Source organism: Branchiostoma belcheri, unplaced genomic scaffold (assembly GCF_001625305.1).
Source record: "Branchiostoma belcheri isolate BF01 breed outbred unplaced genomic scaffold, Haploidv18h27 scaffold34, whole genome shotgun sequence".
Lineage (NCBI taxonomy): Eukaryota > Metazoa > Chordata > Leptocardii > Amphioxiformes > Branchiostomatidae > Branchiostoma > Branchiostoma belcheri.
The window spans coordinates 1,366,074-1,389,848 of record NW_017803954.1 but is presented as its reverse complement, the minus strand read 5'-3'; the positions used below and the strand labels follow the sequence as shown (position 1 = coordinate 1,389,848).

Here is a 23,775-nt window from a genome sequence, read left to right as displayed (position 1 = left end):
ATATATATATATATATATATATATATATATATATATATATATATATATATATATATATATATACCAGCTGCCAAACTTCTTGGACGTTACCATTTCCAGGAAAAGTAAATTCCTGGTAAATTACGCCCCTGCATGTCATACATCAACTTCAATTGTACCTTGCCCCAGAACACTCTCTGTATGATCGCTTGGATGGGAGAAGCCCTAATTCATCCTACTTTAAGCTCCCGTTCGCTCCTCTGGTCAAATCTAAAAAGAATGTGACTTTCAAGAGTTTGATTTGTCAAAATTCAGAGTCGGCTGGTGCAGCCTAAGTCAACTACAGATAACATTGCTCATGACTGATCACGACTAACTACCCATCATGGACATCATAGTCTGGAGGAGGTCGAGAGGCCATGGTTGGCTATGTACATGTCTGACAGGGGCTTTAGATATTCAGAGTGTGAGTGTGTGTGTGTCTATCATGGGGCGGGGTGCAGGCTGTCGAAAGACGTGTAGCATGTGTGAGCCTTTGATTCTAAAAAGTTGGATGTACTATTTTGCATTCCTCATTTGCTTGCTGTGCTACTTTGTTAGCTGCATCAGAGCTGTATCACATATATTTTGGGGTCACAGTGTAAAACAGTTAACTAGTAAATTGCCTAACCAACGTTTCAACAATCAACGTTTCTGCAGTACCATAGAAGGCATCTAGACGGTCCATAATCTAATTATTTTGCCGAGACCTACCAACATACCAACTTATGCTCCTCACGGACACACACACACACACATAAACGTAAACACAGCGCCAAAAGCATGACTTTATTGGCAATGTAGCACCTGACCAGTCTTAGAATATGAACTACCAGTACAAAATGATTTACATCGTCACGTACTAAAAATAGACCGACCGGTATTGTGAATCGGATGACTGTGCGATAATTTGAGGGTTATTATGTCTGGCAGGTTTGGACACGACCTGGCACGAGGTCGTGCTCGTCCGGCCGATAATCACCTAACCGTGAGTCATTCTTACAGAATTAGGGAACTGTCTCATCGCTGTGACGTCTGGAACAAACAGTGACGTCACGCAAGCCTCGGAACACAGACGCGGCTTTTTACAAGACACAAGTTGGCCGGAGAAATTAATTCGTACTCTCCAAGCAGAGGTTGATGGTGGAAGATCGTTTGCTTTTTATATATGGCCCTTTTTTTGTCGCTACCACCACCACCTTGGGTGGGGAAATGGTTACAGACTGGTCAATTCTTACCCCCACCGATAGATCTGGTTGGAGATTATTAATTCGCACGATCTATCAATTTTTTTATATTCATGTTCGCTAGGCCTGATGTTCACCACACTCGCGTGGTGTAATAATATGGGGGGTACGGTGCGTGTGATATAGGGCAGCCCTGATGCCAGACCCATCGCACGCCAGGAGATACCATTTGGGGACATTTCTTCCCGCCCAGCGTCGTCATGGTCTAACTCAAGGTCTTGTGGTATAATTTCCTAATGGGCATGTTGGCCCTGGGCAGAGAAGTTGACGTGAGTAGTTCCTGGAAGCAGTCTGGCACCCATGTTACATGTAGGGTGAACTCATGCAGAGATCGTCAGACGACTGATTCACAGTGACAGATATTCTATATGACATCCATTATAACGCTCCGTATATGATACCCATTCAGAAAAACAATTTGAGCTACAATGGTGATCTTTGAAAACTTCTTGAATATGTTAGAAGCGCCGTGTTGCGTCGTCAATTAAATCTGCAGTAAAATCTAATAAACACCGTCTTAAAAAGGTTACAAAATCGAACTAGAATATGTCGGCAATATTTCACACATGACAATCATTTCCATCAGTCATATAAAAACACGCAAAGAATTGTTATAGTGTTTGAAAGTCCTATTCTTATTAGTCTTTTTTCTTGCTTCTTACCGCCCGACGACTTTCTATCACCGACAGTGCTATAAGGAACTGTGCGGTGAAGTACGTGGTCATGTTGGAGACCCGGGGGTAGGGAAGGGGGGTACGGAACTTGTCAACAGCCAGGATCACATCAGAAACGGCAAACAGAACGGCGCCTGTGCACGCACACAGACGAGGTAACGTCGTCGCCTGTCGTAACCGTGCAACGGCTGACAGCGTCATGGAGGAGATCAGGACCACGTAGATCGCGACTACCGGCGCGTGGACGCCCTTTAACCCCGGGAGGAGGTACCCATACGACACACAGGCTATCACCATGGCAACGCACGCCAGGGGGTCGATCGTCAGGTGTCTCAGGCCAAACGCGAAGGAGTAGAGAAGATGGGTGATGGAGAACGCAATGACACCTGAAGGATGGATACAAGAGAGATATTTAATTTTCATATATTTCTATTCTTAATAATGTACAATAATGTCATAACTTAGATTTGATTAAAGTTCATGTATCCTTAGGATCGACCTTTCTTATGATTATCGAATGTTATACGTTATAACATTACTCATTGGTGAATGAATGAAACAAATTGCACTACAACTTTGATGACAAGTATTTTTGCTTCCCTGATTTCACAAGGACCAGAATGTGTGTATAGGGCATCCTGTGTTCGTTATTAGTTTTCATTTTGTCGTAGTTTGCCTTACCATACATGAACCATTCCGGTGTGTGGTGCCAGTACATACAGTAGTCACCGACAGCCGAGGAGAACAAGCCGGCCGCTAGGAGGCGCGCGTAAGTGGGACCACATTTCTGCTCCACCTTCAAAAGACAAACGAGAGACATGAACTCAACAACAATATGTCCACCTCTGTGCTATTGACATTTTCGTAAGCAGGAACTTAAATTCTGTCTTGTAGAGACAATAACGGAAAGAAGATGTCTCTGAACTCTCAAGTGGACAAATGGAATAAATCAAGTACATTTGTGTGTCTAATGATGGCATTGGCCAGAGTGACAGATTGAAGGATGATTAAACACGCGTGTATATAGTTAAGATTAACCTGGCGTACTAGTGTGTACATTGCCTAATGAGCCAAAACCCCTCGTCTAAAAGACGAAGGAATCATAGGTCTGAAACAAACCAAGACAGTGGCTTTATGTTCGTGATGAAAATACCCACTACAGGTACCATACATCCATAAATTATACGCCGTCTATCCCGGCTTCAGTGCTAAAATTGGGGGAACTCTGTTGTATTGACTGTTTTAAACACATTCATTTACCTAGTTAACTAGCTGTGGACACGCATGGGGACCACTGGGACACGCCACTATATTCCCTCAGGAACATACTAATCTTTCAAGGTACACAATGCGTGTTCAACGTCTTTGTGAAAAGTCTACCGACACTAACGTGCTCCATGAATATGCTAAATTACTACTGGACGGTATTGTATGATGTTCAACTAAAACGGTTGACAGGTTTTTTTATGTTTCACGCCTTTATCATACGATCTACATCTAAGGGCCGTTACAGATAGAGCGCGTCGCATTGATGTGGGCGCCCGCGCGCGCACGATAACAGTCGGACATTGCTGAGGCAAGCCAGTTAGGTTGAGGTACATCATAATGGTTAAACTATAACCCACATCAGTATCCAGAATGTGTGGGGCACAGAAGCAGAAGTCAAGCGTGAAAATAAACATACCACAGAGAAATCTGTCTGCAGTTATTTGGTATCACGGAAGACTCACCTGTACAAAGACGGACAGAGCGGCAACCGGAAGACATTTGACGAAACCTTTGACCGAATCAAGAGGCAACTCAGGAACACCAAACAGTAAGTACAAGACTAGTGCAGCAAAGAATAGTAACAGGGTCTTCATTCTGAACCAGGTACCGCTAGACGGTTTTTATCTGATCTGAATGTCCGCAGAAACTGATCAGATCTCAAACCAGCCTCTTGGAACCTCTGACCTCACCTGTTTGTAGAAAGGTTAAAGGTTGTACGAATGAACCATTATGTCACAAGGGGTGTTAGTAGGGAATGTCGTAGGTGTGGGGTTTGTTTATTTTTACCAGAAAGGACCGCTGGATGACCATATGGAAGAATATATGTATATGCTGCCAACCCCTGCAAAGCTAGAGACACATTCCTGCTAAAACATATCTGCTTGGTTCAGGTGATGAAAATGGGATCAGACCCTTCCGATAGTTCGTCATCTCTGTCAACGAGGAAAATCAGGAGCTTTCAGATATACTGTCTTGATGGTTCTGGTTGGTCACTGGGCCTTGTGTGTTATCCAGTAAAGACCCCCTCAGTTGGGGTAAAGCACCCAGAAGATCTAGAAGGATTGAGACAAAGATTGATACTAAAATAAGATTTTGATCATAGAGAAAAAATTCTGCCAAGCCTAAGAAATTTACTTAAGAATATTAATCACGAAAAACGAGAGATAGGCAAGAAACTTAACTTGGGACTTGGAAATAACTAAGGCCAAAAGCAATGGCTGAGCAGTGTAACGTAATAATACTTCTTGTCAACAGTCCGAACTTCCAAAGTGATTTAAGTGTTAGGTTTACTAAATGCTACTCCTCCTATACTTTCCTCCACAGTGTGTCCTCAGGTGTTTGTTCCACACACAATGTGCCTGTATGAAGTCCAAAGGACAGGGCAAAGAGCTGTCAGAACCATATTCTGTAGGGCCTGGCATGGATGAATACACCTGTCAGGGATTCGAGCTTTCGCAGTCACGGGTCTACAAACCGAGGGCAGACAGAAACAAAAGCTGGTGTCACGAAAGCAACTACGCCCAATCATTCCCTCAGGCATTTCCCGCCGAACCTGCGTGAGCTCACGTGCATCAGCAAACGACAAGCAAAAGCTCAGTTTTGGAAAAGGGGAGCATATTCCACGCATTAACTACACAAACAGGTAGGATCTTTCACTTTACAACATATGGAATCACAGACTAGTAGACGACTGAGGGGTAGCTCAGTTCTAAAAAGAGGGTGTTGAGTTTCTGGCACACCTGTAGTCGTACCTGTTCAAAAAGGGCATGGTCGCCATTATGATGTGGTGTATGCTGGTGTGTTACGCCGAAAGGCGGTTGTACCGGCTATACCGTGAGATACAGATCGATGATCGTTCACATCTCCATTGCCAGGTGCACTGTCATTCGGGGCAGAGACCTAAGATGTTCTAATTTTCCCCCCAACAGGACAGCATGGCACAGTTGATGGCAGCATTGAGGAGCCAGTTTGTAAGACAGACGACGACAAGAGGATGGGCGATGTCGGGACATGGTAGACGTCTGCACTGTGTGACCGGAAACCGCATCATGTTAACCGGGGAGAGTAACGAACTACAACGTTCGGTCGTCAGGCGGACGGCCGAGAATTACCGCGGAGGGCGGTCGTTTTGCACCGAGGCCAGCACCGAGGCGGTCCCACCTACCGGTGCCCAACAGGTGAGGGCTCTGTCTATTATATGTTCCGGCATGTTGTTTGTTGCAACTGAAGCCCAGTTCCGTTGTGTCGTGCATTGTATTAGACGCATACGAGTTAAGCATAGCTGAATGCGACGTTCCTTTTCGTTACTTATAAACGTAGCAACAATAACAGAAACAAAGTCAATACATATTCCTGTAACTTACATGTCGTTGATCAGAAACTATAAGTGATCTCACAGAATTTTGTAGGTTCTAGATTTCTCATGATATTCAATGGTACACATGATCTATTTTTTCTTAGTTTCGTGCAATATAAACTACTTGAGTGTAACGTATACGCGTGTAGGGGGTAGGACTTGTATCCTCCCAACAGCAACACATCTGGTGTGAACTAAGATCAGTAAAGGCCAGGGATACACGTGTCCCTGTTTTGCCCAAGTCGTGGCCGACTGTGGACATCATTCTAGCAGACGTCAGTATATAACATTGGTGGCAGCGGTGGGATATTTTGATGCAAAGAACGTCAACGGAAAAAGCTCTCTATCCAGTATGTGGTCTTTTTAATGTGTGGTCTTAGAGATGTTCTCTGTAACTTTGCACTGACTTAATTATATGGGTTCACCACACCACGAAGTGGGTGTGGTGAAACCATATTGCTTTTTCTGGTGTTTCTTCTTCTCCTCCTCCTCCTCCTCCTCCTTCTTCTCCTGCCATTTTTTAAATGGATTCAGCTTCTTCATTTTAGGGCCTAAGGTCCTGAAATTTGGTATGGAGGTACAGTGGGCAAATACCCTTAGGCGTTTTTTAAATTTTTGTGATACAGGCTTTTAGAATGGTTTTATTTGAGTTTTTTGGCTGTGTTATAGCAAATGTATTACTGTGTTAGTGTGTCATGTTTACCACGTTTGGGTATGAGTCATCACAATGGAATGCAGGGCATCAACCAATAGGCATGCAGCTTTCCTCTATTCTTCTTGCTGGTTGGCTGTTGGGATTTAACTTGATTAACACCTGCACAGAGCATTTCCATACTGACAGTATGTCTGTATTCAAGTGTTTTGGTAGGTATTTCAAGCTTTCCTGCTCCAGCATTGGAATGCGGGGCATGAACGTTATTTTTATTTTGAAAATCAACAGTTTGCATTATGCAATTAAAAATCCTAACCAATAAAGTAGGGAATAGCTATCCAACTGTTGTTTTAGTCGTATGTTACTTCATATTATAGTTATATCAATGTAAATCATTGTTTTCCCTTGTGTTTCTCATTCTTTCCCTGCCATGTCGTAAAATGTGGTGAACCCATTGCTGTATTTGCTCCAAAGCAAATATTGGCCTTTCTAGTATATACACTGAATTCTTGTCACAGGCACGACGCCGTTATTGGGACGTGTTGTTTGCGGTGGGAGCTCTGTCCGGGTTGTGGGCCTGGTGATCGACTGGAGAGTGAGGAGGGCGGAGACAAGAAGGAACCAACTGGCACACGTGAATGATCAGCTGGCCAAACTATACGGCCCCCTGTATGGTAACAGGCTAGCCATGCGCAGGACATACGACAAAGTCCTTTCCAAGAACATTAAAACGCAAAAGAAATATGATGACCTCAAAACATACTTGGAGGATGCCAGGCTAGAATGGCAGAAGAGAGGCTGGTATGAAAGATGGAGGGGTGACCCCAGTGCCGTTAATCGAGGACGAAGCCTGTTGACAAGATGGCGCAGGTTCTTGCTGTATGTCATCCACCCACTGGACCTGCAGGCAGAAGAGATCGTGCGTGCCAACGCGCACCTCATCGACGACAGCGAGAAGAACGCAGAGCTCTTTCGAGAGTTTGTGTTCCATGTGAAGTACCAGACATTTATTGTGGCCAAGTGGGAAGACAGGCTTTGGGTTGTCAGTTCCCGACGGAACTACGGCGACGGAGCCTTCGACCTGTGGAGCAACTCAGGCATCTTGGAGGAGGACACCGCTAAGTTCAAAAAGATGCTCGACGATCTGGAAAACCACGTGAATGAAACTTACAAGAAACTCGTGAAACGGCAGAAACAGCTGATGGAAGGGTTGGAAATAGTAGGAAAAAATTAAGAGTTAGAAGAGGAAAAGAAGGACGAAGGAACAGAGTCGCAAGAGAAAACTAACAATGTTAACAGAAAAAGCAACTAAATAAAGAACTTTAACCAAATGAAGGTAGAGAGTGGAGGTCTTAAAATACAACTTATGAAATCTTTCCATCAATCCGTTTTATTTTTGTCCTATCGTAATTAGTGGATATTAATGGGCTGCTGCCAAAATGATAATACATCTAGGGTCTGCACCAAAGATCAAAAGTAAGGCTGCCAGTTGTTTTTAACTTGAGTGCCTAATCTGCAACGAAGTGGCAAGATAGATAAAACTGATGTTAGCTGATAAGTAATTATAACAGAGCAGGTCCTCTTCATGTCTTTGTTAAGATTTGTGGACAGAGGGACCCGTTTCATGCTACACTGTAACAAATGTAAAAAGAAATCTGTTCATTGACCAACAGTTCTTTCAATAAATAGGTACACCAGAACATCGATCATTTCCTTGTGCTTTTTCAAATCTATCTTTAATACACAAAGTCAGTATAAATAGTGTTCCCTTCGTCCCATAATGTAATTTCAAACTCCTGTTAAATTAAGTACTGATTGGCGTCTGTGTGGTGTAGTGGATAGAGCGTCCGACTGTCAAGCAAGAAGACCCAGGTTCAATCCCCAGGGTTGGACCCAGACATGTCTGGACATGCACCCAGACGTTGTGTCTTTGGGAAAGGCACTTAACACGCATCTCCCTCCCTCAGTTAGAGGGTTTCTTGGGCCCTACGAGGGTTTGGGTTGGCGTTAGGAAGAGCATCCAGCCGTACAAATCTTGCTTCAAAAAAGACTTGTACATGCATGGTGCAAGCACGTCTAACCCCCGGTTGGGGAAAAATGACGTTAAATTCGGTTTAAAAAAATTGGTACTCCTGTTACAAAGGTTCCTTGTTTCCAGTGTGTCCTTGACTCTTCTAAAATTAGTAGTACACCTGTATGTGTTCATTGTGTTGTGAGAACCACGGGTCAAAAGAGCTGGCAGCAGGATTACATCAGTCGGTGTCAAGTTAGAGTTTTGCGCACGGCCTTTGACGGGCCGGGTCTTTGAACAAAAGGACTGACATAAACGAAAGGTGAGATCGCGAGTGAACACCGATACCAAGCCCCAAGCCTTCTCGAAAGCGGGAGTGCCTTCCACGCAGTACTTGCCCAATCATTCGATGAGTTCTTTTACTTTACAATACTGGTAATTACAGTCTTGTCGTTGCCTGAGGAGTATAGTAAGAGAAGTCGGATGTTGAGTTTCTGCCATACCTGTAGTTGTACCTGTAACAGTACCTGCTTGTAAAGTCAATAGACGAGATCGCCATTTTGTTCGGGTTTAGTCAGGTCAGGTACATGTCCATGACGTACACTTGTTTTTTCTCCAGCCGAACAGAGTAAGCATGGCACATTTGATGGCAGCATTGAGAGGCCAGGTTAGGCAGACGGCCCCACGAGGATGGGCGGTGTTTGCACCCAGCAGTCACCAGTCTGCGACCAGCCGTTCCATGTTCACTTCACACAGTAAATTCCTCCAATGCTCGCAACCGATCGTCAGACGCACAGCTGGAAATTGCCTCCAAGGACACTTGAGACAGTTTTGCAACAAGCCACCGACAGCGAACAGCACACAGGTACATTACTATCCATGAACTCTAGCCTCCTCCACCGAAACATCTAGATCTTGTTCGAAAATGAAAGAAAAACATTAATGTGACCAAGGAGCTTGTTTGTAGCTCATTGATATGACGAATATCTTCCTGCTAACGGATCACTAATCATCTGACTGCAACATCTACAAAATTACAGTAGTGGCGTTGAACACATTTATCACCACTTCAGTGTGATTTCTGGTGATTTCAGTGTATTCCTGAAGTTGGTATGAATAAAATGGCCTGTAGGTTTGGTATTACTTACCTTTCGCTTGTGAAGAATGTTGTCAAACGTTGTAATGTCCGGTAAATGGTGTTATATAACTTGACCAAGTACATTATACAGACATAATGTCCTTGATATTTGACAGATAGATAGAAATTTCATCAACTTGCGAAAATGGTTGCTCGTAATGTTGTTCTCAGGTGTAATTTCATAACTGGTATCTTGTGTATTTTTTACCTATGGATGCTGATGCAAATGCCATTGGACCGTGGATCGGGGTAGATGAGTTCATTTTAGATCATAGCACGACATGAATCTCTACAAATCAGTAAGTAAACTTTTCATTGGCAAAAAATAAAGATAATATTCTTTTGTCTTACTAGGTGCAGAAGCCAATATGGCGGAGGACCTTCAGTCTACCGAGTCCATCCTGCCTGTTTAACCTGTTTGGTTATGGTGGTATTATTGGCTGTATTGCGCTGGTCCTGACAGCAGTGGGCATGTATTTCGAAATCCAGCGGAACAAGCTAGCACATGTGAATGACCAGCTCTCCAAATTGTACGGTCCTCTGTACGGAAACAGGCAGGCAACGCGCAGGATTTACACCAAAGTTCTTTCCGATTTCTACAAGGAGGGAAAGGACTACGGCACCTTGGAAGAATACCTGGAGGTTACCAGGGAGAAGTGGCTAGATTCTGACGAAGAAATCAAAGAACGAGGAAGGAAAATGTTAACAAGATGGCGCAGGTTCTTGTTAACCGTCATACACCCCCTGGATAAGGAGGCAGAAAAAATCATTCGCGCAAACGCGCATCTCATCGAAGACAGCGAAAACAACGCCGAGATTTTCTGCAAGTTCATCTTCCACGTCAATTACGAGAAATTCATCGTCGCCAAATGGGTGGACAGAGATTTCGTGGTTGCGTTCCAGGAGATGTACAGGGATAAAGATTTCGACTCCTGGAACAATACGGGCACGTTGGACAAAGACACCGCCGACTCCAACCCGATGCTGTTGGAGCTGGAAAAACACGTGGATGAAACTTACAAGATACTCGTGATACGCCAGAAGAAGTTGACAGAAAACTGGTACAACCGCTAAACGGTAGCGGGCACTGATGTGCTGCCAAGGAGAAAAACTCTAACCTTTGTGCTGGGACGTTGTCACTAGTATTGTAGCTATGTTCGGAGTAAGTTCTTGCAATGTTCCCACTACTATTAGTGTGTTCAAAGATTTGAGACTTTTGAGTTTCATGATTTTTCTTACATATGTGTGGGATGAATTTAAATGCTGCAATCTTGTGTGTATCGTGCTTACTATGATAAGGAAACACCATTTGAGACAAGTTAGTTTATTCACCATTAACATTTATTGCTCTTCGCTGTTTTTCAAACATATCTTGTATTACAAGAACCACCAAAGAGAAATATTATTCAAAAGCAGCAAAAGAAACACAACTATGTTAACAAAATGTCAAAAGAAAATATTCTGAAAGAAATTAACTGAAAAAACAACATTTCTGAAACTATTTGTACACTTAGTTGCTCATAGTTACACTCTGTATGCAGTGATTATGTTCATTTCAGTAAATAAAAGTTGATATAAATACACACTGTAATAGTGATGCTCCATTTCATACAATCTACATGTATTTTGCATAATGTTGCTATGAAAACAAAGTTTATTATGTCTGGTGAGAGGACACACAGTAAAATATACACAATGGAAGACCAATATCAATTAATACCTGGATCATCCATTCAGAACATACAAAATTACCACCAAAGTACACAAGGCATTTAATATGTAACTTTCAACCCCATGAAGAATAAAAAGACAGACTAGCTAAGAACTACAGCCACTATTCTAACCCTACATCTTTTTTGTATACAAGAGTACATTATTTCCAAATATACACATCTCTTTATTATTTTTGTCCTTTTTGTGAAAGTTTTTGGAACCTGGCACTTTCAGTATGTACCTTAACTTACGGTTTCTTAATGTCTCAATGTTGTCGTATTCAGTACATACATCTGGAAATGCTTTTGAACAACTTTCTCCATTGAATATATCCAGTACACCCATTTATAATAATACAGTATGATAAGAGTATGGAGAAAAAAACTGGTAAAAAGCATACAAGCTACATGACTTAAACATTTAATGACTAACAAATCTTGCAAGAGACAGCTAGCTAGGGAGATGGTGTTGGGTTCCACAGCTACATGTAATTTGAATCAGACAATGAAACATGGTTGTGAAACAGTATTCCCTGGTTGCTGGAGACAGTAACTAACTTTTGAACAACCCATATAAAATAGACCCTTAGTACTGTTTACTGTCTAAGGCCAGACTAACTCTATGAGGATTAAAATATGTGATCAGGCATAAAACAGAAGTTGTGATACCTGTGTGTATGTTAGGTGCAGTTGTGTAACTGCCACTACACAACTGCAACAATGTCAAACTACATTATACATCTAGGAGATGCACATAAGCTAAAAAGTTAGAACTGTCGGTTGTTTCTAGCTTGAGCATCTAGTCTGTGATGATGTATCAAAATACAGTATAAAACTGATGAGGCCCCAGTAATAATGTACGGCAGTTTGCGCACCACCTGATTGAAGGCTTTTACTTCATCAGACATAACGCATCAACAGTATCCTAATGTTACAAGTATTTTGCCATGGTAATTAATTCTGAAGAAATAGATAACAGTGTTGGAGTGTCCTGGAACTCTTGCTGCCATGATAAATGGTTTCCATAACCAAGGCTGTCATATCACTTGGCACCTTTCAGAGCTTCTACCAACCTGTGGAGAGAAAGACATAATCATGAGCGCCCCTAGCAGTAAGCATGAAAATTGCAGCTGCAACTATAGAAAAGGATGATCAAATTTATCTACTAGTATTCCAACTCAAAAATTTACTTGTACAAGTTTACTATCTTATGATGATGTGAGATGCTACTTATTTCTCTGAGGGAGTTTTCTAATGATTTCAAAGTACACATACATCATATGAGTTAACAAACATACAATCAGTTCCAGAATTCCTTTGTAAAATGAAAGTTTCTCCATATTAAAACCACACTAAGACTAGAAGTTGTGCTTCACACTCAAGTTTATCAATGCCCTCACCATTCCATAGCCTCCTCCAGCCCTTCCCCCTTGATTGCTGATGTCTTGAAGATCTGCCATTTTCTGTCCTTGATGGCTGCCAGGCCCAACTGGTTCGCCACCTCTGTAGGTGTCAATGCTCCCTCCATGTCCTGTTTGTTGGCAAAGACCAGTAGGATGGCCTTCTTTAACTCCTCCTCCTGTAAGAATTATACACAGACATCAGAACATCAGCATAATACATGTACATGCTGACATCGGAAATACTATAAATGCATTAACCTTTGCAGTGGTTTTAATTTGCAATAGGATGGAAAAGGAGGTTTTTGCAGTTTGAAAATCCTGGTTGAAACAATTTTATTGCACAAATGCATGTAACGTTACCACATCCTGTCAGACCACACTCACCTCCAACATGGCTACCAGCTCAGACTTGGAGATGCCCATCCTGTCCTTGTCACAGGAGTCTACCACGTAGATGATGGCATCAGTGTTGGAATAGTAACATCGCCAGTACGGTCTGGGAGGTAAAACAAGAATAGGGATGCATCAGTTTGTGTTGTGATGCTCTGTTGAAATCTATTTTGGGGACAATTCTGAGACTATATGAAAAATGTTCATTTTAGGCCTGCACTCTCATGGGGCTAAATGATATCTTATGGGCACTGAAACATACAATGTATTTTGTATGGACATAACAGTTGTATAACTTAGTAGGGGTGGTTTGATTACATAAGATATACTACATATTACCTAATGCTTGTCTGTCCTCCCAGGTCCCAGACTTGGAATTTTAGGTTCTTGTATGTAACTGTCTCTACATTGAAGCCGATTGCTGTGACAAACAGGAAAGAATCATTTCATTCAAGTTATGCAATATTTGTACTCATTTTGAAGTAGAGGAATGGACTGCAATCATAATCGACACTGGTGCCATATACAATAATTTGAACCATAACAGTACATACATGTACCATGCATGAAACATGTATGCACAAACTGTAGCGGATATTTTCACCAAACATACCACGGCAAGCTTAAAATGAAAGGTGCAAATCATAGAAGTGCGTGTACACCAGCCTTACTTGGAATGGTAGTAACAACCTCCCCGACTTGTAATCTGTACAAGATGGTGGTTTTGCCGGCGCCGTCCAGTCCGAGGATCAGGATACGCATCTCACGCTGTCCGAACAGGCTGGAAAATAGACTGGAGAACCAACCACCTGTGGGCATGGTATATTTAGTGATCACCATTACTAAGGAAGAGACAAAGACAGTCCCATTTAGTTATCAAATCTATACACACAATTTAGGTCAATGTGAGACATTTAAACATGTCTCTCCTTTGTTACAACTATGACACGCCCTCATGGATTTTCTGGCATAGAATATAATATCACATGTACCAGTCTGTTTATTCTTATTTTAGGTGGCATGTGTGGGACTAACACAGTTGTACTATGATTTACATGTTGGTAAACGACAAAATGCCTAAGTGAATAATTTTCTGATAAGCTCGGGAAGATCTGCAGAACAAGTTGTTGGCAAAAATTATTCCGGTGTCAAGCAAACAAGTTTGTGCAGTAGGAATCATGAATCATGTAAGTTGTAACGTCACCGAAAAGCCCAACAGTGTTTTCTTTGCCAAATAAATGATTAGGAAACTTCTGGATCTCTTTGAAACCATTATAAACAGTTTAGAGAGTCTAGAAATGCAGTGTTTGGAGAAACTCTGGGAGGGCAGGAGGAAAAGCCCCCCTCCCCAACACAAAATGTTCTCTACAGAAAAAGGAACCCAAAGGGCCCCTGTACGGACTTTAACAACGAGGAATCAGTAAAAGCCATCAATAGCTTACAGTGTATGCATAGGTGAAATTGATGTAACCAAAACCCAAACCTAAGCTGTAAAACGTACCCATTTTGCTCAGTTTGTCTGCGCCGGCTTGTAAGAAAACCAACGTGTCAGGTCTGACGCTGTCTGCTGGTGACGTCACCCCAAGTAGCAAGCATCAGATTCGATGTCAAAGATACGAATGTTTTGTGATATCGGTAAAGTAGCATTTATTTATCAACTATAAACATTATAAATATTTTTAGATTTTAGAATGATTTTTGTCAATGACTTGTCAACCTTTTCTAAATTCACTTGCCCCCTTCTACTGAATTCGGTGCTATGTTTACAGCACTTTGGCTAAACATAGGGATAACGATCCTGGCAAGCAAGCAGTTTAACCAACTTTCCACAAAATAAAACAAGTCTTTCATGCACTTAAAAGAAATACGCTTATAGTTATCGTCATCAAAAATAACCTAAGATTAATTTTCATGATTAAGAAATGCAATCTTTGCAGGAATAATCCTCCAAGGGAATTCTATTGAATTATTTATACGACAGTGTATTGAAGGGGCAAATGCTAACCAGCGCCACAGCGTACAGCGCTTCGGAAAGAACACACTCGCACAGTGCCAACATGTCGTCCGGGCCAGCACAGCTTTTCGTGGGTCGTCTGTCCAAGGACTGCCGAGTCAGGGACCTGGAAGACATCTTTGAGGCGTACGGGCGTCTTCTGAGATGCGATATCAAGTATGGTACGTCCTCACCATTTTGTGAAGTGAAGACGGTCTTTTGTTACGGAGATTTGGCTGATGTAGTTCGGTGTGAAAGTGGGGGGCGTGATCCGTTTTGGAACCGAACCGTTCGAGCCACAGTTTGCTCGTCATAAAGTTCAACAGGTGGGGTAAATTGTCAGCTTTACGGCTCTATCCAACCAAACTTGTGACTGAAACTTGGGTGGTTTTTAATTTCTGCACCACTTTGCATGGTTGTCGTATCCTCCCGGCACGTCAAAATCCGTAAACATAACAGAAACATGCAAACATATGCGTGGGGCATCTTATCGTGATGATCGTCTGCTGCGCTGGGTGTAGAAATTAGAGACCCGTGTACTAGTTTTTGTCCAATTATACATCACAGTTGATTGCTTGCACCTGTTGTTCACACAGAAAATAATTGTAATGGTTTTGTTTCTGTTTTTATAATATTTTCAATTTTGTTGTACTGTATATGTCGCCTACATATCCTAACATATCCCCCACCGTGTCACGACTCCCGAGTACCCTACGGGAAATTTTCCACGGGGTTAAAAGAAGATTTACTTGTATTATTACTCGGCCTTATGTAATTCCAGAATGCCAAGGTCTGTTACTAGTAAAGTGTTATGTGATAATTTGGCAGTCCACCAATCCAAGTTTTCCCTTTCCTGTGTTGTTCTATAGCCTACCTCATAAATATACACAGTCTTGTATATTTTGAAGTGGCATGGTAACAAACACTCCAGTCTGAGGAGATTTAGTGTCTCTTGGTTTACATGTTGATTTATTTTTGGGTCAGGAAGTATGGTAGGATTCTGTTGTAGGAGTGAAAGCGTGGTGTGCAAACATTCCCCAGTGACAGGGGAGGGATCACTAATGAAGATGGGGGATGGGTTCTAAGGGGGTCGACCAGTATATAGTGTGATACAGTCATCAATCCATTCATCCAAATGTGTATTGATTTAATATTTCTTGGTGGACTGAGAAACATTGCCGAATGTTCATCATATGTTGAGTCTCTTTTGTAAAAGAAAAAAGGTTAATTTTATCAGATGCACAGTGGATATAATTGGAACAGGTATTGAAGGTGCTTTTAGGTACATGGCATTTATGATGCAACGTTAGAACACAGCTCATTGTCATGACAAATTTTGGGATGAGCAAGGACAGAATGACTGGTGTAATGAAATTCTTATGATTTTATGTTCCAGTGGGTCTGGAGCTAATTTGTCTGTACCATGTTTTATTCAGAGTAACCCAAGAGGCAGGTATGAGAGAAATGTAATTGGCCTGTTTGCAATAAGTTCAATGGATCTTGTCTAGACAAAGAATTAAACGTAAAAGTTTCCAACTGTCAGTCTTTGACTCCTGTACAGCATACATGTATATTTAAAGCTCCTGTTCTCTTTGGACTGCATTTAGCTTATTCCAAGAGCTCAAGTGCTTATAATTTTTTCAGATTGAAGAAAAAAAAACACAAAAACAATTTGCAGATAAACAACTCATCAATTTACGCTGTAAAGTGATCAGCAAAAGTACACTTCGAAAAATCAAAAGCAGAAAAAAATAGTGTCTCTACTCGAACCCCTTTCTGTGACTGGCAAGCTGCTACGTGTCCTGGTTTATACAGATCCGTAAATAAGTCCATCATGGGGTTGCAAAATATTTATCCAGTGCACCACACATGTCAATAGGTGTCTAAGGCCCAAGTGAGAATGTACTATTCCCAGAAAAACTGTGGCCTTGTGAGGTTGCCTGAAGTCATGGCCACACATCAAAGTCAGATTCCCTCCATGACCCCCTGGCTTTTGCTGAAGTTGAAATGTGAAGCAGCTGGTTTGTACCAGGGGTGGCCCAGTGTCTCTGGTAGTGTGTAAGATTAGGGTTGGCAGAGATTAAGCGATTTGGATTTACTGAAGACCTGTATCAAGGACATACCTAAAATGTGCAACAAAGTTTTCACACCAGTCTGGCAATGTTTCTAGACGGTCAGACTGGCCACTTTTCATCCTGCAGACAAGAAAATGAGTTTTGAGTGCTTTTAGTTCTTCAACGAGATATCATGCCAACAGAGTGACAACTTTTCACAGAGCTTTCAAATTAAGGCATCTTTTTGGAACCTGACAACAGAATTGTGTTAGCCACCACACCCATATGCTGTCTGGGTTAGGCCAGTTTCACTGGACCATGATGTAGGTTGTTTATTCATGATGGTGACCCCAATTCTTATCTAGATGTCTTCAGAACTTGAGCAATTTACATAATAGTCTTTCAAAAAAATTTGTTTTTAAAATCCTAATTGACAAGACCGTCACTGCCATAGTATGCTTTTTTATCATCACAATTTAGCCATAATTGTTTACTTTAAGCTAGCTAGTTTAAGCTTCTGACTCTGAGATCATAATTCCCAGGCCATTGGCCGCCATTCACTGAAACAGTCCCCCAAAAGTCCTGTTGGTTGGTTGGTTGGCTGGTTGGTTGGTTGGAACGACTAAAACAAACATTCTCTGGTGTTAAGGGATTGTTAATTAGTGGTAATTGATTGAGTTAGGGATTTCCCTGATGGTAATTAATCACCCATGTTGTAATTGTGATTTATAACAAGCTAAAACTCTATGTACTGTCAAGACACCACTGGTACAGCCAGAACTTCAAGTTGAGTGCATGTCATATTCTATTTGTAGTGCTGTTAAAGCATTACATATTTGGCTATCCAGTTGAATTTGTATTATCACTGTCTCTAAGTCTAAGGTTCGACAAAGGTTAAACATGGTTTTTCAAACTTGTAATCCCTCATGTCAGATTAGCACCCTTCACTTTACAGCCAACTCTAGAGGCACCCCAGGCGTTAGAGAAACATAGGATCAGGCTTCATGTATTGGGACACCACATTCCTGGGATGCACCTGCTGCATGGGTGTCAGGATGCACAGGCATCTTGCAGGATCAGCAAGGACGGCCGAGGGCTTTAAGGACAACCTCCTGTCCTAAATAGAATTTCCAAGTGTGATATGTCATGTATGCGTAATACTCTGTAGTGTTTGCCAGAAACTCTTTCACGGGAATTTCATGTTTATGCAATAGAAATATATAAAAATCCAATGGAGCTTAACAACTGAATGTGAACTATAATTATTTTTCGTACTCAATGCCACATAGTATTCCTTGGGTGGTTCAAGCTTCATGAATCTTACCTATATTCTTTGTACAAATTATTCTCGTCCACATATTCTTTTATTATTTGCAATCAAAAATTAGCTACAGACGTGGATGGCACATACTATGCATAACATGTGTACGGATTTAGATGTTATACATACTTTTCTGAAACAATATGCTCCAACTTGTTAGTTAAATTAAGCCTACCACTTCCTAATGCTTATTTTAGGACACATTTCTCAGTTACAATCGTCAAAATATAACTCAGTTTACAGTATCAACTACTATGTATACATTGGCTGACCTATGAGTACATTTAATCTTTGTAATCAACTAGGATCAATGTCATTTGGTCAATCGTTTAATGGCCTGGGATCTGCGAGGTCATATTATTATCTGGCCAGAGCCATACAGCATAGTTGTTGCCAGCTCAGGGAGCACAGTTACAAAATTGTTGCCAAGTCTGTGTATTTGTTTTGGCTGTCAGTCAGCCTGGGACCATATGCCCCCAGAGTACAGTTCACATGTTTATTCCCGATTTGTACGTCCCAATAGACTTATGTAAGACAGAGTACAAGATTACAAGAAGTTGCCATACAGCATTTGTTCCCTGGTTTTTTATTACTCCTAAACTGTTTTTCAGTTCTGAAAATGGATTATGCGATTTTTAACATATGTTCAGATGTAGATTCTATACTTTACTACGTCATTACATTTACAACACTTGATAATTGTCTTTTTCCCCTTTCTTGCACTTTACAGGCATATCAATGGGTATGTATATTTTTATCTTAATTTTTAACAATAATGTCCATTTGTTGTGCAGCTAAAATATATAAAAAGTAATTTGATAGTGATATATTTGTGACAATTTCAGCATGCAAAGAGTATCTGATTGATGTAAGTAATCACCTTTGTGATGTTCGTCATATTTTTGTTCAATTTTGACATAAAACATTTTCTGATAATCTGATTTATCAAGGACATTATCCTTGGATTGATATTAACCATAAGACCAGATATTGATTATACTGATGTTTTTTGTTACAGCTTATGCCTTTATTGACTATGAAGATAGGAGGGATGCAGAGGTAAGAAAAAGAAATATCTCCCTTTCAGGACAGTTATGAACATTTCTGGGTTTGGTGCAACAATTGATAGTTTTTTGACAGGTTCATATTGTAATTAAAAAAATACAAACTTGCGTTGGGCAAAATCATTTTTAAGATTCTGGCATGAAATCATTTTTAAGCTTCTGGCATAAACTATTCCAGACCTGTAGATTTAGAATAATCTTTTTACAACGAACTGATTTTACCTACTTTTTTCTATTAAGTCTTGCGTGTACATCATTGGATATTGCTAACTTAAATCTTAACAGCACCTTAATTTATGTTTGAAAAAAATAATTCAACATGAAAATATCTTTCTCTACGGTTGTGGCAAATATTTTTCATATGATATGATAACATATTTTTATTGATTTGGATATTTCTAGTTTTGCTGAAATTGGTTTATCATATCAAACAGTATACAGCGTTTGCTCTGACTTCAAAAGTCCTTTCAACATTATCTGAAAAGGCTGTAATTTGTCTGGAGCTATAGAATATTTTCTGGTACATTTGTGTGGGTGATATTGTATGAGTAAGCTCATGCATGTTTTCAAGGCCATGATATACTTATACATGTATGTTTTGCTATTTGTATTGGCAGTAGCCAGTTATAAATTATCTTTTCCTTCCTTCTTGGTAACATTGGGAGATAGTTTTGTTGATTGATAAGTACATATTTGTAGAATAGAGATTATTATGTTTCTGCATTAGATATGGAATAGATATTCAGTCTGCCACACCAAGCCTTGAGGCCTGCTTTTTGTTTGTAGTTGTGTCGCTGGGTGAATATGGGTGATACCAAGCAAGAGTGGGGGTGCTAACCAATTATTCTCAACAGAATCAGTGCCGTCTTCCTTTGCAATCTATAGCATAGCCTACCCACCCTACCTGCCATTGAATGGTTGGGCCCGAGCAACCGTGCCGACCGGCCGCTACCCGATTCCGCCCGTCTCACTCTGCTCGCCTACCTACCCATGATTCCTTGGTGCCCACAACAGTATGTGCACGATGCTGTCGTGATCATGTGATGGGATTTATATGTACACATCATGATCATGTGACCTGTGGACAGGGACCCAAACTGTGGCCTTAACTTCTGTACCTTAACCCTTAAGCACCAGAGACCAGAGTCCTGCTTTATCTGATCACCTACATCATAAAAAGAGATAGATAATAAATTAACCTATAAAAGACTAAGTGATTATTGTAACTTTCAAAAGATCAGCGTAACCCATACCCATAGTCAGAAACTGAAAGAAACACAGTTGAGTCCCCCGCCCCACACAAAATGAACCTGGTCATCCATATGCAGCCTGAGAGTCACAGGTCTGGAATAATTCCAGTCTAAAGTAGACATAATCAATATGATACTATAACATGTAGTAATTTCAGTCTGCATAAACTGGCATAAGATATTACACACACATTAAGGATGCATGTACTATGTACTTGCGTGCAGCTACTGAGCTAGTGCAAAATAAAACATGGTGCAATGGTAAGAATTTTATCCTTGAGTTGATGCTACATGTACATATTACATGATTGTATTATTACTCATCCCCAAGACAGTTAATTTGAATTGGTATTAAAAGCAACAGGTGTGCTGTTATTGGATAGAAGATAAAAAGAATACCTGAGAATGACTGAGATGCAATGAAATAAAGTGCAGAAGCAATTTTAATCCAAAGAATGAGATGATAAAAGTTAAATCTCTTTGTTTGACCACCTGTGTACAAAATGAAAAATGTTTTGGATGTTTGTACTGTATTAAAGATGCATACATCATGTGTGGAGAAACAAAGTTTGTCTTCTGCAGATATCACAAATCCTTGCTGTGAGTTACAGGGAGATATGGAGAAACGGTAAGGGGGACGTGATACAACATAAAGAGGTTTTTTAAAGAACACAATAACTGGTTCAGGAGTAGGTGTAATTGCAAGTAATGAAGCCATGGTGTACAGTCATATAACCCTGCTTTCACATTGAAGTAAGTAAAAACTCTGCAGCAGAACTCCAGGCTGTCACTTGTATGTAACTCTAGTTGCAGTAAAACTTAGGGTATACCAATTGAAATCATATATTAAAAGTTTGTATTGTAGAACTTGTGTGTGATCAGGCACAGTAGGAGCTTTGCCTCTGGAGTTTTGGGGTATATCCCATTGGAGTTGATTACTTCAAAACAAAGCAAAAATGATACTCAAAATGAACGTATCTGAACAAGGCTTTTACAAAAAAGTTTTTATCGCAAATTTTTTACCCTAAAGGCAGATCATTTTGTATAAGTTATACTTAGTTTAAACTTTCCTGCTTTTATCACATTATTTTATGAAGTAACAAGAATGGTGACTTACAATAATAAGATTATTTGTCTGAAATTAGAAATTCAGTTGGTATACACTGTAAGGTCTCCTATTTTATACTTCTGTATCAAATTTGAAAATATGAACAAAAATTATACAAGACCATTCTTGTAGTCAAGACTGTTGAAAAATGATACATCCCAGTTGGGTTTCTTGTCTTCTTCCATGGTCACCTACCAAAAACACACACAGATATTCCTGCCCAACTTAAGAGAGAACTGGAACTGAAGTTCTAGTGGTCAATTTGTGAGTTGCTGGAAACATGTACATGTAGGAGAAGCAATGTTGGGTCTGTTCTGTTTGAGAAGTGCCCACAAGGGTAGGGATTTTTGTTGTCAAATGGTGACAGAAATGTGACATCTAAATATGAAACAACATACGAAGTGCCTATGAAAAAAATCTGTTGATGACAATTTTTTCTTGACCAGAACATTTCCAGTGTTGCTTTTTCTAACGGGCACTTAACAACCTGTATGTATGAATTTTTTTGATAATTTTGTAGTATCAAAAATTATGTCTTTCAAGTCCTGTACTGTTATATATAGGAATATGTGTTTTTCTTGACTGTGAGGTCAGTGGGTAGAAATTCAGTAACATTGATCTCTCTGGTTTGATTGATTTGTGTACAATCACATTACTAGCTTTAGCTGCAAGAAATTTCATTTTATATAAAAATTGCCTTGAAGTTCCCAGCAGAGTGACTATCCAGCTTAATATCAAATTTAGATTTAATGTTCTTCTGTACAAGGTTGTTAACATATTATATGTCATAAAGTCTGATGACTCTAACAGTCTAAACGTCCAATCGGAATTTTAAAAAAGCACTTTTCATTTTCTGTCAGACTATAATGAAGGTACTTAATTCTGTTTCAAGAACATACTATGATCTTGCACTGCTTGAAAGCTACTTACAATGATACTACTATTACTAGTCTTTAAGTTGAATAGCTAGGTGTATCAAACTCAGATTGATCACTGTTAGTTTGGTCAGACTTGGTCCCACATGTTGGTCCATCGCCTATCTTGCACCATGTGCGATGTCTGTTTGTCTCCTGTGTATATTGTTAGGACGCCATAAAGTACGAGAATGGCAGGGAAATCCGTGGTTCCAGTATCGTGGTGGAGTGGGCACGTGGACCCAGCAGGCGATACGGGGGGGCAGGAGGAAGGGTAAGGCTTCTAAACTTGACATGTTTTGAGTTGTTAAAAGCTTTTACTGTATTTGTTAAACATAAAAACCCACTATTGAAAATGTAGACATCTACTGCATCTCTACTTTGTTAAGAAAATGCAATTTGATTGTATTATAACAATAGTGTTGCACTGTGTACCTAATGTAGTGAAGCATGTCAAATTCCATGAAAGTGGCAACAGTGTAAGTTGTATTCTTGGAGAAAAGACAGTTATTGCTTCAATATACATGTTATCAGGGACACAGTGACTTCAACTGACAATGTAACACTGTCTGAAAGTGTGATAATACTTTAATAGGGAACTTTGTGTATGAAACTGTGTTGCTGATGTTTGCTGTTCCAGTTTGAGGAAGAGTGTTTCCGATGTCACAGGCCAGGACACTGGGCACGCGACTGTCCTGACTCACGGGACTTTCGCTACGGTGGTGGCAATCGCAGGTAAGCCACTCTTCCAGCATGATTTTGCCAGCAGTTGTCATCGAAATTAATCAGCAAATTTGGTTTGTCTAAAAATCTCATGAATGCTTCTAACTCACAATGCTCCACAATTACTAAATGTTCAACAACAAATTTTATCATTTGCTCATTTGGAGGTTGGTTTTCATTATTACTGTTGTGATGTTTGGAGTACTGTCCTTTTGCCCTCTTGAAGGAAACTAAGAAAAAAAACAACTTCATTGGTTAAGCATGTGTGTATTTTAGTCAGCCCTCACATAGCCTCCTAGACCTAGCCTGTCCTTTTATTTTTTAATGGGGTGTTGTGCTGTTCCTATATCTCTCCTCACTCCTTTGGGAGCAGGTCGTACAGCTATTCCCGTTCTCGCTCACCCTCCCCTTACTACCACTCCAGAAGGTCACGCCGGTCAAGATCCAGATCACCATCCAGGAGGTCAAAGTCACCTTC

At 40.6% G+C, this 23,775-nt stretch overlaps 4 protein-coding genes across 5 annotated transcripts in view; 2 read left to right on the top strand and 2 right to left on the bottom strand.

Annotated features, from left to right (window-relative positions):
- Positions 1 to 819: 819 nt before the first annotated feature.
- Positions 820 to 3,924, bottom strand: LOC109475516 (lysoplasmalogenase-like protein TMEM86A). Its single transcript, XM_019776156.1, has 3 exons — positions 3,670 to 3,924; positions 2,621 to 2,735; positions 820 to 2,325 (listed from the first exon to the last, which is right to left on the bottom strand). The coding sequence occupies exons 1-3, from the start codon at positions 3,799 to 3,801 to the stop codon at positions 1,904 to 1,906; spliced, it is 669 nt and encodes a 222-aa protein (XP_019631715.1). The 5' UTR covers positions 3,802 to 3,924; the 3' UTR covers positions 820 to 1,903.
- Positions 3,925 to 4,616: 692 nt separating this feature from the next.
- Positions 4,617 to 11,322, top strand: LOC109475510. The gene is made up of 4 exons (XM_019776146.1): positions 4,617 to 4,850; positions 5,137 to 5,385; positions 8,847 to 9,092; positions 9,720 to 11,322. The coding sequence occupies exons 2-4, from the start codon at positions 5,143 to 5,145 to the stop codon at positions 10,437 to 10,439; spliced, it is 1,209 nt and encodes a 402-aa protein (XP_019631705.1). The 5' UTR covers positions 4,617 to 4,850; positions 5,137 to 5,142; the 3' UTR covers positions 10,440 to 11,322.
- Positions 11,323 to 11,760: 438 nt separating this feature from the next.
- Positions 11,761 to 14,480, bottom strand: LOC109475519 (ADP-ribosylation factor-like protein 1). Its single transcript, XM_019776158.1, has 6 exons — positions 14,372 to 14,480; positions 13,542 to 13,679; positions 13,210 to 13,291; positions 12,865 to 12,976; positions 12,478 to 12,656; positions 11,761 to 12,150 (listed from the first exon to the last, which is right to left on the bottom strand). The coding sequence occupies exons 1-6, from the start codon at positions 14,373 to 14,375 to the stop codon at positions 12,120 to 12,122; spliced, it is 546 nt and encodes a 181-aa protein (XP_019631717.1). The 5' UTR covers positions 14,376 to 14,480; the 3' UTR covers positions 11,761 to 12,119.
- Positions 14,481 to 14,843: 363 nt separating this feature from the next.
- LOC109475515 (serine/arginine-rich splicing factor RS2Z33-like) overlaps positions 14,844 to 23,775 on the top strand; it is a 12,957-nt gene continuing 4,025 nt past the window's right edge. The window contains exons 1-5 of one of the 2 annotated variants that reach the window (XM_019776154.1): positions 14,844 to 15,045; positions 18,969 to 18,980; positions 19,257 to 19,297; positions 22,747 to 22,848; positions 23,215 to 23,309. In XM_019776154.1, the coding sequence (XP_019631713.1) occupies positions 14,868 to 15,045; positions 18,969 to 18,980; positions 19,257 to 19,297; positions 22,747 to 22,848; positions 23,215 to 23,309 (428 nt within the window). In that variant the 5' untranslated portion in view covers positions 14,844 to 14,867. The remainder of the gene's footprint in view (positions 15,046 to 18,968; positions 18,981 to 19,256; positions 19,298 to 22,746; positions 22,849 to 23,214; positions 23,310 to 23,775) is intronic. The other variant, XM_019776155.1, reaches the window with a different exon arrangement.

Bases quoted from the DNA above. Each gene is read 5' to 3' on its own strand.
- LOC109475510 (XM_019776146.1), top strand. From the start codon at position 5,143: ATGGCACAGTTGATGGCAGCATTGAGGAGCCAGTTTGTAAGACAGACG. The intron at 5,386-8,846 runs GTGAGGGCTCTG...TTTTTTCTCCAG, and splicing joins CACCTACCGGTGCCCAACAG to CCGAACAGAGTAAGCATGGC. The intron at 9,093-9,719 runs GTACATTACTAT...TTGTCTTACTAG, and splicing joins CGACAGCGAACAGCACACAG to GTGCAGAAGCCAATATGGCG.
- LOC109475519 (XM_019776158.1), bottom strand. The intron at 13,292-13,541 runs GTAAGGCTGGTG...TGTTTGTCACAG, and splicing joins GGTTGTTACTACCATTCCAA to CAATCGGCTTCAATGTAGAG. The intron at 12,151-12,477 runs GTGAGGGCATTG...TTCTCTCCACAG, and splicing joins CTGGAGGAGGCTATGGAATG to GTTGGTAGAAGCTCTGAAAG.
- LOC109475516 (XM_019776156.1), bottom strand. From the start codon at position 3,801: ATGAAGACCCTGTTACTATTCTTTGCTGCACTAGTCTTGTACTTACTG. The intron at 2,736-3,669 runs GTGAGTCTTCCG...TGTCTTTTGAAG, and splicing joins CTCTGTCCGTCTTTGTACAG to GTGGAGCAGAAATGTGGTCC. The intron at 2,326-2,620 runs GTAAGGCAAACT...TCCATCCTTCAG, and splicing joins ACCGGAATGGTTCATGTATG to GTGTCATTGCGTTCTCCATC.